Genomic DNA, 15,409 nt, shown 5'->3' with positions numbered 1-15,409 from the left:
ACTGGATTTTCTTTGAATGCCATCAGGTGGCCTGGTTCCCAGCTTCTTCTTTGTGCAATAGCCATTGCTTTCCGCCTCTTAGGACGGAATGGGCTTGCAGCATTAAGAATCCCTTCAGACGCGCGTTCTCATCTCCATGAGGATGGGGAACAGAGTTCTAGAAAACTATGCACTAGGTCCGACTCACTGAGGGACTGCAAGAAGAGCAACTTTTAAATTTTCTTTATTTATAGACATTTCAGAACCATTTAAATCAACCATGAATTTTTTTAGACATAACATACCATGTTTATCTTGAGGTACACATTGGGCCCGTTAGATAATGCTCTGGAAAGTAATACAACTGTTAACTGGTAGTTAACACCCTCGGTTTTCCAAGCAAAGAAGCTATAAAGGTGGTTACAAAATTCTTTGAAAAGAATATACCATTTCCATTTAAATCAAGGAAAACTCCCCCATTTTTAATTAATTGAGTTTAATTTTTAGGCTTAGTTTCAACAATGTTTTAAATGGAACTTCGTATGAAAATGGGAGAAGAGGTTGATAGCTAAGAAATGATCTGAGCCCCTACTATATGAGATTGTAAACAAAGGAAATTTGTAATCTGATCAGCTCATTACAAAATTCATAGCCTAAAAATTAGAGCAGCAAAATTACAGAAGATATTTGTACATAGTTTTAACTGAAATCACATTTACCCCTTGCTTCTGGTTTCCACCATGAGATCAATTTTAAAACACCCAGTTTCAAAGACTAAACGGCAATGGGACAAGAAGCGGCTGTGAGAATTCCACACCCAGTTTTACAGCCCCCTAGGGCAAAAATCCTCCTTCTTGTCATTTGCACTTTGGGTGTTCTACACTTCCTGCCCTAGCAGCCAGTTGCCTGTGTATTACTAGAAAAAGAGTGGGAATTGACGTATCCAACAGCAGATTTAGCTTTTCTGGTGGATGACGCAGAAATTTCCTTTGAATGGTTCACGAGGTACTTTGGAGAACTGTTTTGTTTTCCAGTTTGTGATTCAAAATGTTAACTTCATACTCTTTAAGCATGACGCGTAGTGACTTGTTACACAGTGTTTGGAAAATGGACCCTCTATCCATCCACAGCCACCCCCTGAACTTCTCAAGGAGTTGTAGGGATGATGTGCAGGTGGTTCTGGAATGTGAGCAGAGGGTGTTTATGTGTGTGTCTGAAAACAGTTGGAATGGATTGTCATAACAGTTTCCCGTAAGATTGTTTTATTTCTCCATGAGACAAGAATAAACACTGCAATTCAGTCGAATGGGCGGTTTGCTGCAACTTCATAAACTTGAATGGTATATGTGGGTTGAAAGAGTATAAATGTAAATTTCACAGTTCATAAAGTTGAGCAGCTCAACTTAAAAGAGAGAGAATGTGCTGGCGTTTACAAGATTCTGAGAAAGAATCGGTCTGGGAGGGTGTGAGTTCTCCCTTCCAGCATGAGTTAGGTCCATAGTTTTACATTTTAGCTGCTTGATTTGGCTTATTGCTGATTTTCTTTTTTGATGGGGGCCATGAATGTAAACCCCAAACAGGGTCCTGTTTAGACAGGCACTTTCCCCTAAGCCCCATGGTTACTGCCCTGACGGCAGGGAACCTGCTAGAAGATGTACTCAATCTTGACTTGGTTGGTTAGAAAAGATTCTGCATCTGGGGATCTCTATGCATCGTTTTTTCACTGCAAAACTGCAGCTCTCAGAAGGGAAAGGCCGGTTCCACCCTATTCCCACACTGCCTTCTGGCCATGATTCTCTCTAGCAGTGCATGCCTCATCTAGTCAGGGTGCCGAGGTCCTCTACAGACAAGGGTTCAGCTCAGTAATGGCGGCTACCTTTATTTGTGCCTTTAGAGAGGCCAGAAGATATTACAGTTAAAAATGTTGCCAATCAGTAAAAGAGAACACTAGCCAGTGGCAGTCCGAGATACTTTCTGCCTCCAACATATTCCAAGTTTTAATGGTCTCATGGTGTTTATTTTTTATCCCTTTAATGGAGACTGCCATTTCTTCCATCTGTGGATTCTTTCAAGACATAACACACTTAACTCTCCATACATCCAACTGCCCAGAAGATTTCATGTCTCTTTTCGTCACACATATGCAGTCTCAGTAACTGTGATTTTAAATATAAACATTAGGAGCTCCAAGAGGGCACAAGCCACGTCTTTTTTTTTTTAGTATTGTCGAGTCACACAGCATGGTTCCTGGCAATAAGAGGTGTTCAACAAATCTGAATACATGACCCAAGGGCCACAGTGCCTGTCTCCAAGCAGTCTCTACATTGCCACCAATATAAACTCGATATAAATATGCCAAGACAGAACGCAGAAACTATTTGTGTCAAGTTCTTGGAAAAGAAAAAACAAAAAGAGAAACATAAAAGGGGTCATTTGTGTATGTGGGGCAACCTTCATAGTAAACCCAAAGCCAGTCGGTTCCTCCTGCCTGAATTTGAGAATTGTGTCCAGGGGTCAGGCGTTTAAAAGCAGATTCCGTGAGGATTTGTTAAAGAAAAAAAATGCAGCTTTTCAACTGCATCCTGTCTGTTTTTATTTTCAAGGAAGTTTCTGAGAGGTTAATGTTGCTACGGAAGTGGTGGCTTATACAGAAGGATGTTTTCTAACCGGCAAAGTCACTGAGGGTCTCTTGTCATGTGAGTGCGGTACCAGAAACTCCTTTGTAATAAATATTTCAGTTACTCCTGGAGGGGCGCTCCAGTATGACGAATTTTACAAGATACTCTCCTTATGGGGTCATTCTACCCAGAGTATTTACATTTTGGGAGAAATGTTATGGGGGAAAAAATGCCCCTTTAAAAAAAAAAAAAAAGAGAAGATTTATGATGGCAAATGAGAAGACGCATCAATTCACCTCAATTCTATACCACGAGATGGATTAAGCATCTTTAACGTCAAGAAATAAAGCCATCTTCATGTTGCCTTATTGTGGGTCTTGTCTTTACATTTGTTTACTTATGTTGGTCAGTGGGATGAATAGATAACAAGAAGCCAACCCTGAAGTCATGTTGGCACCTGGTTGGCTGACCTCAGTCACAGATGTCTGCACATCCAGAATCAATGTGGGGGGGAGACGGGGCTATGGCTGACGGCTTGCTCGGAGAACTCTAGCGCTCCTAAGATATACATTCCTTCAAAAAGTCAAGAACGATGACGAGGACATTATAGTTTGGAATATCTAATCACATTTGGCAAAACCTGTCAGAATCATGTCCTGGAATTCTCAATAATAAAAGTATGGTAATAATACATTTTCTTTGGAAGAGAGGAAAGAAGAGGCTTATGAACTAAATAAGTACTTACTGATACTTTAAAAAATTACTCAACATATCTAGCACGCACAATAACAGAAGATCATATGTCTGATTTCTGAGCTCTGGTGAAGCACAAAGCACGTTGAGAACACCTAACACGCTCTGAGAAATGCTTTTCAGACCTCTCACTGTCGGACACCAGGAATATAAGACCCTCAAACAAGAGACAAATAATCCTTTGACAAGACACTGTCGTTTTCCCAGACACCAGCATGCGAGTATTATATGCAAACTACTCCACATGGGCTTACAATCAAATGTAATTCTTCAATACAGACACTCTACTGATTTCCTCTATGCTTTCAGTGATGAAGACCAGTAAGACTGAGCGTCAAGGGAAAGGGTTCTGAGAATCTTTGGAATCATTCTGCCCACTCTTCCTAAGAGGCAACCTAATTAATGGCCCCAAACCTCAATCGATATTTGAAAGTGAACAGATGTTATCTAAAACATCAGACTAATAATGATGCTTAAAACATGTTTGCATTGTGTATACATCTATACACATATATGTCTATGTTCTGCTCTTTTCTTCCACTGCTCGAGAAAATCAGCAGCAGTTACAGATAAATGATTGTGGTCATAATTTGCATTATTTCTAAGGACGTCATACACCTTCTATCAACATATGACTTTTGGAAAATGCCTTTTGATGAAAAGATCCCCACCGAGCATATAACAAACAGTAAAGTGTCATTTCATATCACTAACATTTTCAGGCACAAGAGTAAAACAATTAGCACTGAGCAATCCAAACGACAGAGCACAGAATAGTTAATTGTCTAAAGTCGATTTTCCCAAAGGAGGGAACTGTTGTTCAAAAGTGTTGTTTGTTTTTGTTTTTGTTTTTTGATTCTTATGTTTTTTTTCAGCTTTGGCTATTTTGTAATAAATACCATACCTTCTCGCATAAACCTACTTGGGTAAGAATTCTCTCTGAACATGCCTTTTGTCTTTTAGCAGCTGTTGAGTGTTGAGTGATGTACAAGGCACACCTCTAAGTGTTCTGTACAGCATTTTTATTGATGTACAAAATAGCCTGTTCACCATTCAAAAACGTAATCTGCATAGTAGGAGTGTCTCTTATCCCTATTTACAGAGAAGGTTTTTAGTGCAAAAAACATGGAATTGTGTCCCAGCGCACCCCCTCTGGCACACACGTACATCAGTTTCGTCCAATGCTAGCTGGGGTTGTTTGGCTAGATTTTGGGCCTCCAGCCATTAATGAATTGCATTATTTTCTTCACCTGCAGTTTGCTCAATTTGAAATCCTCCGAGAGGATTTCTTCCGTTAGCTGAACGAGCAAATTCCCGTCGATCTTTTCGTTAACAAAGAACGATATGACATCTTCAGACAAACCGATAAACCGTAACGACTTGGACACTTCCTCTATAGAGAGTCCCGACAGGTCAGCGGGTGGCTGCCACGGGGAGCCATCGCCACAGGACCTGGGGGCCAGCTGGAGGTGAAGCGGAGATGAGAAAGGGTAGGAGACGGAGAAGATGTCCTGCATGCCCTTTTTAACAAAGTACTGGTCCTCGGAGAGGTCCGGTGACCCGGACTTGGGGTCTTCCTCAGCACCATCAATTTTCAGAGGCAAAGGAGAAGTGTCCGAGGCGGCTTTCTCTTCCACCGGTTTTGGGGCCCTGGGGGGTAAGGCAGGGCACGAGATACTCTGCTTGCTTGTGTCCGCGGCCAGCGTTTTCGCATCTGTGCTCTCCACAGAGTAGCTGGCTGACTTGGGACAGGCAGAGATGCCGCCACTGAATTCTGAAGTGACCGAGCCGGGGGGGCTGGCCGAGAGCTCATGGCCGTCAAAATCAAAGGGTGCTGGGCAGTTTCTCTTTGGTGTGCCTGGCGTCTTCTGTCTGGGGTAACTGTAACTCCTGCTTGGCCCCGGCAGGAAGTCCCCCCTGCTCTGGCTCTCCGACGCTCCCGAATAGTGGTTGGGCCACGAGAGCCTGGAGGAAAGGGTTTCAGCAGAAGGACTGCCCGTCGGGGACTTGGGGTCCACGGAATCGGCTTTCGCTCGGTTACAGGGATAGCAGGACACGGGAGCACTCTCAGAAGGCCCGGTGTCACTTTTAGGAACGCTGCTTAAAAGCAAACACAGAAAGGGCGGTGAGTAACCTAAAAGCCAACTACCAAGCCCATCTTTATCCCACAGATGTCACTTCTGAGTGGAAAAACAGAGGTAGGAAGAAAAATCTAGGATTTCTTATCGTGAATTCGATGAAGTACCTGCTAACTTCACTGGGTTAAAAAAAATCTTTACGTTACTAAGATGCATTGGTAATTACGGAAATGAATTATAATGATTTAACGTGCTCTAGTGGAGATGGAAAAAATATATATGTTTTTTAAACTAACAAGAAAATCATTGTTAGGGGGTGCCTGGATCTTTATGAGGAGACACATTCTTGGGCCAGGTTTAGGCTTATCACCAACAGGCAGTGTCACTCATTACTAATGTCTGTAGTGGGGAAGGGTGGGATGAGGGCAGAAAATGGGTGCCTCATGCCTGTCATCCTTGTGCTATGGGACAACACTACATCACTACCGCCTATGTCTCTACTCCCATCCAAAAGTCTGAGGTAAGAAGAAATGCTTCAAACACAATGCTTGCCTTGGTCTCTATATAACTGACTAAAACTAGCGTAAGGATTTAAATGTCCAGAGAATTAAAAATACCTGCAAAAGAGAGCTATTTTTAAGTGTGAAGACCATATGTGGAGTCATGCGTTCAGCTCTGGGGCCCGATTTTAAGTGTCAGTGAAGCCAGAGTGTGTTCAGAGGTGGGTGACCAGGCTGACGAGGGACCAGGCAGCGATGTCAGGGGAAATAGCTGGCGGAACTGAGGCAGCCTCTTTTGGAGAAGAGAAGACTTACATCTGACTTCAAATTATTCACAGGCTGACAAAGAGAAGCAGGGAGGATCTATTTTTGTGTTTCTAGACATAAGAAACAGTTGAAAGTTACGTGGAGACAGATGACAACTGGATATAATGAAAGATTATGGAAAAAATTATTGGCATTTGCCAACAATGGAATGAGTTGTCCTGCAGAAGAAGGAGCTCCCAGCACCAGAAGGGTCCAGATAGAAGTCAATGGCTACCAGACCCGTAGCCAAGAAGGGAAAGGCAGAGTAGAGAGCCAATAGGACCCTTTCAAGTCTAGGTCCCGGTAGAAGGTGCTGTCTGTCTCCTTGTGCAGAAGTCGGAGCAGAAAGAACGAGATGCCGCTTTGTGAGAACTGGCAGTCCTCCACAGCTTGCGTCTAAGAGAATCCAGTTGGCCTTTATGCTCCATTTCTTACATAGGCTGTGGTTTCTTTTCTTCCTAGGACCCTGGCTCCTCCTTCCATCCTAACTTGAAACCAACAGGGGCCCCATCATGCTCTTCCAGTGAAATTCTTTGGTTTTTAAGGAACATTTCCTCTCCCACCTCCTGCCTAGGTTACGGCCACCCGGAAACCGTTCTCAGGACCCGGTGAGCTGGCTGACAATAAGACACATGCGGAGGTGAGCCCTGGCATGGAGACTTACATGTCGTGCAGCCCTGAAGAATAGTAGGACAAGGTGGGGCTGGGAGAGCGAGTCTGCTGCCGCGCTGGCTTGGCTGCACGAGGAGGGACGGAGGGGCTTGTGGACAAAGGCTTTGCGCTTCGGGGTGGAACAGGAGGGGCGTTCAGGAGCCGGCACTCTTCCCTGACCTGGCGCAGAAAAGAACACTCTGGGTTAGCAACAGACTGACAATGCCACCGGTTGGGGGGCGGGGTTGGGGGGGCGGGTTTGCGATTCTGCAGGGTCACGTGGCTACTCTTAAACAGAAACAGCAGGGGCATAAGGGAGGGAGAGAGAAGACAAACAAGGAGGACTGATAAACACAGATGCTGCCGCAGATAAAATCCACGCCTGTCGCATACTCGCTGGGACAGACTAATTTTCAAAAGAGACTGCTTGACAACTGCCTGGTGCTGCTGAGATTCAGCAAGTAATGTGAACTACAGCGAGTGCAAGAGACAGTGACATGTGAGATGTATACAACAGAAGCATTGAGAAAATAAGGACATGGGGGCCTGGGTGTCTCAGTAGGTTAAGCGTCCAGCCTCTGCTCAGGTCATGATCTCGCGGCTCACGAGTTTGAGCCCCGCATCCGGCTCTCTGCTGTCAGCACATAGCCTGGAGTCTGCTTCAGATCCTCTGTCTCCCTCTCTCTCTGTCCCTCCTCCACTTGCTCTCATCTCTCTCAAAATAAATAAACTTAAAAAAAAAAAAAAAAAAAAAAAAGGAAAGAAGCATATAAGGCAACCCTGATCTTAACAAAGGATCAAACTCCTCCACTGAGTTGTGTTTATTCCCTGTTCCCACTGAATTCAATTTGACCCAACCTTCGGGACTGGTGGCTCTTCTCCAGTGTTGAAGCTGCTTCTGAAGTTATGCCCAGGGCTTCTCACTCGGAAGTGTGCACGTGAATCACCCGGGGATCCTGTCGGCATGCAGACTCTGATTCAGCAGACCGGGGGGTGGGGCCTGAGAGCTGCACTTCTCACAAGCTCCGGTGACACGGTCACCACACTTAACGGGACAGGGCTGCAGATGGAGTAACAAGGCCGACTTCCAAATCCAAAGCATAGCACTCTTTGGAAGAGCCGCCCCTAACTTCCTTCATGTTCACCGTGGAGAGGATTAGGGGACCTGGGATTCCCACGGCTTGTGTAAGTCTGCCTGCCATCACCCCCGTTTCTTCTCCATTCACAGAGGCATTCAAGAAATAGGATTCTTTTTAAGGAAGTGGACTTTTAACGCACTTCTCTGTGTCAGGCAGCAGGGGGCAGTTTATACCCGGTTCTGCTAGTCAACCCTAAGCTACACAGGTAGAAATGGAGCCAATTCCGACTTCGTCAAAAATGTCCTTGCTTGCTTTTAGGCCTTGTTCCTACCAATTTCTTTTTTTTTTTCACCTTTGCCTTCAATTTCTTTCTGTCCCAGCAGCTCTGGGCTAATAAAGACAATGAAACAGCAAGCTTCCATTAGCTTTGGTATTGGGTTTGCTTAAGACCAAATAAAATGGGTTCACCTTACACTGCATCCCTACCGCCTACACTGTGTGCTGGGCCCCTAACTGGCTTCCCAGAGCCGATTCACTTGCCAGAAAACAACAAATGTTAGGAAAAATCATGTGACCACAGGTGACCAGGCAAACCTCAATTCTAAAATCAGTGGAAGCAATTTAAGAAGTCTTATCCATTGCATTTTCCCCTAGGGCTGAGGACCATTGGGCCCACCCAGAGGACCCACAGCCTTGGTTACCCGGACCCCCTGGTGACAGTCTTTCATTTGGAAATGTTCTTTAGGCTAAACGAAAATATTCAGAGCAGCAGATTTTCTTCTCCACTAGCTGTAGCCTTTCCCCTTTTGAGCTTTTACAAAGCAGGTGGTGGATGACTACAGGAGGACAATCTGGGAGGACATGGGTTTGGATGAGGGAGAGAGAGGATCGTTCAGCCAGCCCAGGAGGACTCGTGCACCACTTAGAGGGTCGTCTTTTCCTGAGCCGAGAACCAATTAGGACACTGAAAAGCTCTGGGGGAGTCACCCCACTGGCTGGCTTTCAGGAGTATATACTGGTTACAAAATAAGTAATCAAGATATTGCATCAGCTTCCCTCCTGTGAGTGATTTGTACCTTAGCCAACTATGCTTCTTTTCTTTCTTAGGGAACGTCTATAGAATTTAGGATGAATGAGAGTTACTTTATTATACACGTGCCTGATTCTGTTTATACTTATGGTAACAGGAATCATGGAAAATATAAGAAGATGGGGAGCCTGTCGGCTAAGTTTGTAAGTTTAAAAAAATTTTTAATGTTTATTTTTGAGAGAGAGACACACAGAGTGTGAGCAGAAGGGCAGAGAGAGAGGGACACAGAATCTGAAGCAGGCTCCAGGCTCAGCTGTCAGCACAGAGCCCGACGCAGGGCTCGAACTCAGCAACGCTAAGATCATGATCCGAGCCGAAGTCTGACACTTCACCGACTGAGTCACCGAGGAGCTCCTAACGTTTTAATGTTTAAAATAAACAGTCCCCTTTCAACACTGGGGTAGAGAAGAGCACAGGGCAAACACGGTTAATGCTGAGTTTGATTTAGAAATTTCTAAGTTCTGGAAGTCGTCATTAAATGTGACGTTTCATTAGGGCTCACTTACCTAGATGTCAATTATGATATGCTGAGATGTCAATGACTTAACATAACTGACTGACGTAGGTCTCAGAACACAGAAACACAGCCACTTGTACTTGAATTTGACTTACTGGAAGTCCCCTCTTCCTGTTCTTATAACTAACCCCGGGGACTCGAGGTCATTTAGAGCTGGTTCTGGCCCCTACTTCTATAGCTGGGCAGTACCGAACAGCTTTCCAGTAGGCTTCCTGCAGGACAGGAGTGGGCAGGAAGTAGTCAAGAAAAGCACTGGTAGGTCATGGGGCCCAGAGGGGGCGGTGAGCTATGGCTAACTGGAGTGTTTATAGCTAAACTCCAAACTGCATCTGAGATACAGAAGGGGTTAGAGGCCACATGAGTTAAGTGCGTACGTGTGAGTGTGTGTGTGGTTCTTGTTCTTAGGAGATGGGGTGTAGTCAGTGAAGAGGAGTCCAGAGGAAGGTCTTCCTCCATTGTCATGGGAGGGCTGTTTGGATGTAATCATGAGTTCAATGGGAAAGAACTAGGCTGACAGGAAACCCATCTTGGAGAAAAGGTAGTTGAAAACAAAACCCCAAAAAAATGATCTTAAAAGAACATGGTCCATGACAAGAACTTAAGTATAATTTTGTAGAGGCAAAAGGGAATGGGTTGTGCTCCCCCAAGCATTAGGACCACCTGGGGCTGAGCATAGCTGACTGCCTGCTCTCTACCTCTTACTTTCAATTTGTTACTTTCTTTTCTTTTTTTTTAAAGATTTTATTTATTTTTATTAAAAAAAATTTAATGTTTATTTATTTTTGACAGAGAGAGAGAGAGAGAGAGAGAGAGAGAGAGAGAGAGACAGAGCGTGAGCGGGGGAGGGGCAGAGAGAGAGGGAGATCCAGAATCTGAAGCAAGCTCCAGGCTCTGAGCTGTCAGCACAGAGCCCGACGCGGGGCTCGAACTCACAGACTGTGAGGTCATGACCTGAGCCGAAGTCGGACGCTCAACTGACTGAGCCACCCAGGCGCCCCAAAGATTTTATTTTTTAAAGTAATCTCTACACCTAACGTGGGGCTCGAACTCACAACTCCGAGACCAAGAGCTGCATGTTCTACTGACTGAGCAAGCCAGGCGCCCCTCAACTTGTTACTTTCAATGCGCTGCTGTAGACGCTCAAATGAAGTCACATGCAGTTTATGGGAAAAACTATATGCTTTGGTGAAATATATACATTTTGGGATCCAGAAGGTATAAATAATGAGGGTTTATTGTGCCCTCTTACTTCCTACCTCCTACACCCTTATAACAGGAATTGTTCTCCTTTTCTTTGCTTCTTGATTGGATTCAACATACATATCCAAGAGGAGTGTAGTTATATTTGAAATGAATTTTATGAATTTTATCTGACAATGAAGGGCAATTTACAAGACGCGATGGCCATTCACCCTATTTGCCGTTTCCCCTCATATTCCATTTCATTTCTAAGTGCCACATTTTTAGCAGATTCCCTCTAAAAGTCTCAGCATGTGGCTTTCATCACGTTTCTTGCCATCTCCAGAGGCACCCTCTGATTGCTGGATAAAGTCCAGCCTCCCCTGCTTCCCACTGAAGCTCTCTGCACTCCTTCTCGCTATTGCTTGTAGCCAGAAGAAATGATTCCATCTCATTCCATCTCTCCAGTTACTTCTCCCACCACTGCTCTACACAAACACACAGGTCCAGTCAAAGCGGCAGGTTCAGCGTCTCCTCAACACACGTTATGCTTGTCTGCTCCTTCCTCTGCTTTGGTTCTTACTGCCTGTCTCTTCCGAAATGCCATTTCATAAGGCTCAGTGCCGACCACTGCAGGCTCGGTTTGGGACCCCTGCATGTGGCCATCAGGACTTGTCGCTGCTCCTGAACTCAGCTCACGCTGTTTATATTTACTTACTTTCCAGGTATATTCAATTAGCCTGAACATGCAAATGGTAAGGACCATCATCGCTGTTAATAGTGCCCTGTGGATGACAGAGTTAAAATATATATATATATATATTGTCACCTCTGGTGCAAATATGTCCCACAGAATTTAATAAAGGTAAAGGTTAATAGAGGTCACCAAAAATACAAGAAAAAGGTACTTTTATTTTAAAATATATACTATGAGAATGCTTTTTATATTCTTATGCGGAGATTGTTATTTTTAAAAAAATTTTAACGTTTATTTTAGAGACGGGTGTCACAGAGAGGGGGACAGAGGATCCGAAGTGCGGTCTGTGCTGACAGCAGAGAGCCCGACAAGGGGCCTGAACTCAAAAACTGTGAGATCATGACCCGAGCCAAAGTCGGATGCTTAACTGACTGAGCCACCCAGGCAGCCCTGGTGATTGTTATTGGTAAGTCGGGGCTGTATGTTAATTTTTTGGTGTCCTCATAGAAGTGGTGATCTAGAGAAAAAAAGGGCACCAGCAGACCTGGCACATAAGACCACCGTTGACTCCACCAATACACTTGACGTAGTAACAGCGTGAAAATGACAATGGTGGTATTTCTAAGTTGGGACATGCCAGCCCCCCAGGATAGTTACTACTCTCAGTGAGCATATAACAGAATACACCATGCTTGGTGGACCAGACTCCTCCTCTTCCTCTCCAACGCAGCATTTAGGACTGAACTTCAACTGGCCCCAGCACAGGGAGGATGCGGTTACCTGGGTTATCAGGAATAAACCTCCAACACTGGTCCTAAGTGAGGGGGCAGGTGTTCTGTCTGTCACAGATTATGTATGACCTTGGCTATGGGTAGTTTGGGTGTGTGCAGAGAAGCTCGCCTACTGGTTATGGAAGTGTTGACGAACACAACATGGGTTCGGGTGGCAGCAGGGAGAGCAGACTCCCCGCTGTCCTCCGAGCCTCGCTTCGTGACTTCTCTGATCTAAAGCTTTTCCCTCCAGCAGTTATACCTCCTACCATTCTCTCATCTTTGCTCCTTCACAGGAGGGGCTTCCCTTTCCTAAAATGTTCAGTGATTCAATTCTTATCAAATGTCAGATACCACTACTCAGGATTAGGACAACTCTCCTTAGTATTCATGCAGCACACTGCTAACCCAGGGCTAAATACCGAAATTTTATGTAATTTATTAAAAGGTGGAAATGGTGAGCTCTGCTCTTTCTAGAACATTCTCTAGTCACTTTTCTTTAGTCTACAAGGAATACTCATGTGACTGCCATCTAACACACTGACATAATTTAACAGTCAGGGTTTGAAGTAAGTTGTAAAAGGTGTCTGAGGGTTAAGAGCTGAGAGCAGAGCCACTGTCCCTAAAAGTCGCCATCACTTTCCCTTCTCCTACACACTACAGTAATTCCATTTTGCTATTGACTTGTTCAAATGTATGCTGAGTGCCTATCACATGCTCACTGAGCTAGTGGGTATACAAAAATGAGTAGGTCATGGAATTAGTTGGGAAGAAGGGAGACAAACACATAATCAAGATACAAATTGGCCCTCTTATAACAGAAGTAAGAGCAAAGGTCAGCAAGCGCACCATTGATTTATTCAAGGTGACAGGAGAACAAATGCATAGGCAATTATCCCGAGAAAGTCTTCAGGAAGAAGGAATTACAAGTGCACAAAAGGTACAGAGGCATGAAAAAACCACCACAGTGAAGCTCTGGTCTGGGGGCTTCCCCGACTAGACAAGTACTGGTGACATTTATCAGACAGAAACTTAGAAGGAAGAACAGAGTTTGGGAGAAAGAAGGGGCCCAGTTATGAAAATACAGAGTTTGAGTTTGATGTTCTAACTGATAGAATCTGAGTGATGGTGGCATTGGGATCTCAGTGAGACGTGAAGAAGGCTGAACCCCTAAGGAATGGGCAGAAGATGAGACAAAGAAGGAGAAACACAAGTGACTACCTCTTACCACTCACAGAACAGAGCTCTACCCGAACAGTGTCCAAGAAGTGAAGGGAGGGGAGACAGCAAGAGCGTGTCAGTGTGAAGATAGTAGGGTGTCGGGAAGTCAGGGAAGGTCTGGAAGATACACGAAAGCAGGTCACTGGGGATCTTAGCAAAGGAAGCCTGAAAAAAAAAAAAAAAAAAAAGCCTTGGAAGACAGATTCCAGTGAGTCAAAGCTAGAACAGGAAATGAGGGTGGACCTGGGAGGGCAGACCATTCTTTTTAAGAATACTGACTAGAAATGAATGAGGGAGGCAGCTCTTAGAAAGGGATGGTGTACTGAAGATGGCATGGCTTTTTCTTCCCCCTGAATTGGAAGAAACTTTAAAAAAGATGCCCAGTATGTACATGCACATAATGTAACCTGGGGGCTGAGTGCTCACGGACTCCTGGGACCTATTTAAGAAGATGTGGAGATCACACATTTTTTTCATTGCTTTCTGCCTTGGCCATTCCACCACTGGCCACTGTAAAGCTAGAAAAGAAATGAACGGTAACTTACTGTAAAACAGCTAAAGCGAAGATAGAGCACACTCAGTAGAACGAATGCTTCGGAAAGCTTTGTGTTTCTAAGTGAAGCTGGTCAACAAAGTCAAAACCCCATCTCAATCCTTGGTTGAAAAAGAAATAACGTATCACAGAATGGGACTGTTTTATTTTCAGAATGCTGTCCGTGAAGTTTAACTTGCTTTCCTGATGCTGGGAACAGCATTTAACCTTTCTTTCCCCTCGCTACTCCCTTTAGCTCTGTCTGGCTGGGAGGGAACTGAGCACAGTGTAAATGACCAATAATTTGTGAAAAATGGACAAGGAAGTCTTCTTCCTAAATAGTCACATGTTAAAAGTAATGCATGAGAATTTGTTCAAAGTACAAAGCTCATTACTACACGGTTAGAAAACAAGGTTACAAGTATTTGTTTAGAGGACAAAATTCAAATGTTACATACAATTGGGAGCACTTTATATACATTACCTATGACCTAATTTCTTTCTCCTGTGACATTATCTTCCTTTGACACTTCCTAGGGATTAAAGAATACAAGAAACCAAATACACACCAAGTGTTTGTGAAACAGCATAGTGTAGGGGTGGGGGATTGTGGTATGGTATTTCTTGGACAGTCTTCATTTCTTGGAACTCTCTACTTGTCTTCTATGGAAGAACTGACACTTTTTACACCCTTTCACTAACTGGACCAAAGAGATCGCTTAAGAAAAGTAAATGGAACACTTATGACATCTTTCGCATAGCCGTCTTTTTGGGGGGAAAAATCAATTTTATAGCCATATACTCAGCTTTTAAATACAACAGCAGTGGATCTGGAGTTGAGGTCATACACTCCCCTTGTCTGTAGTTTAAAATGTACCATCATATGCCTGTGTGTGAAAATCTCTGGTCTCAAAGAGCATGTTGCTTAGAATCATGGACAGTCACCAAAGAGACACTGGCATACTTAGGTGGGTAAGGATCGTTTTACCTCTTTGTTGACAATGATTCAGAAAATACATAGATACTATATGTAAGCTTGATCTAAAACTGGACTCACCTGTACTATGAGTTTTTTTCTCTAAGAAGCCGACTTCAGGATAATGTCAGCAATGGAAAGAAAGGAGTTTTGTAACCACGCTTCCTTGAACTTTGCAACTTTGCCTTCACTGCATGCCCTCTGCCCTGTATTTTACATTGCTTCCCACACTCCCTCTCCCAGATAACAAAATCATTACAGCCTTAAGAAATCTTATTTATAAAGAGGCTTTTATACAGAGTTCATAACCCTGTCACATACCCATCAGGATATTTTCAGCTAAACAGAAATTAAAGTTTATAGTGACAAAATAGCAATAAATGAACCTCTATGTGATTAATTACGCGAGGGCAGATGTGATTTACAGTCGAAATCCTGATTCTTAGATGCATACTTGGGGGGG

At 44.0% G+C, this 15,409-nt stretch overlaps 1 protein-coding gene across 4 annotated transcripts in view; it reads right to left on the bottom strand.

Moving 5' to 3' along the window:
• Window positions 1-207: 207 nt before the first annotated feature.
• GAREM1 (GRB2 associated regulator of MAPK1 subtype 1) overlaps window positions 208-15,409 on the bottom strand; it is a 205,595-nt gene continuing 190,393 nt past the window's right edge. For 3 of the 4 annotated variants that reach the window (XM_040479139.1, XM_040479137.1, XM_040479141.1), the window contains 2 exons: window positions 6,899-7,065; window positions 208-5,450 (listed from right to left, as the gene is read on the bottom strand). In XM_040479139.1, coding sequence (XP_040335073.1) covers window positions 4,553-5,450; window positions 6,899-7,065 — 1,065 coding nt within the window. In that variant the 3' untranslated portion in view covers window positions 208-4,552. The remainder of the gene's footprint in view (window positions 5,451-6,898; window positions 7,066-15,409) is intronic. The other variant, XM_040479138.1, reaches the window with a different exon arrangement.

This window comes from Herpailurus yagouaroundi, unplaced genomic scaffold (assembly GCF_014898765.1).
Source record: "Herpailurus yagouaroundi ecotype Mexico unplaced genomic scaffold, PumYag 142, whole genome shotgun sequence".
NCBI lineage: Eukaryota > Metazoa > Chordata > Mammalia > Carnivora > Felidae > Herpailurus > Herpailurus yagouaroundi.
Note: the sequence above shows the minus strand (reverse complement) of the source record. Positions and strands in the feature narration are given on the sequence as shown.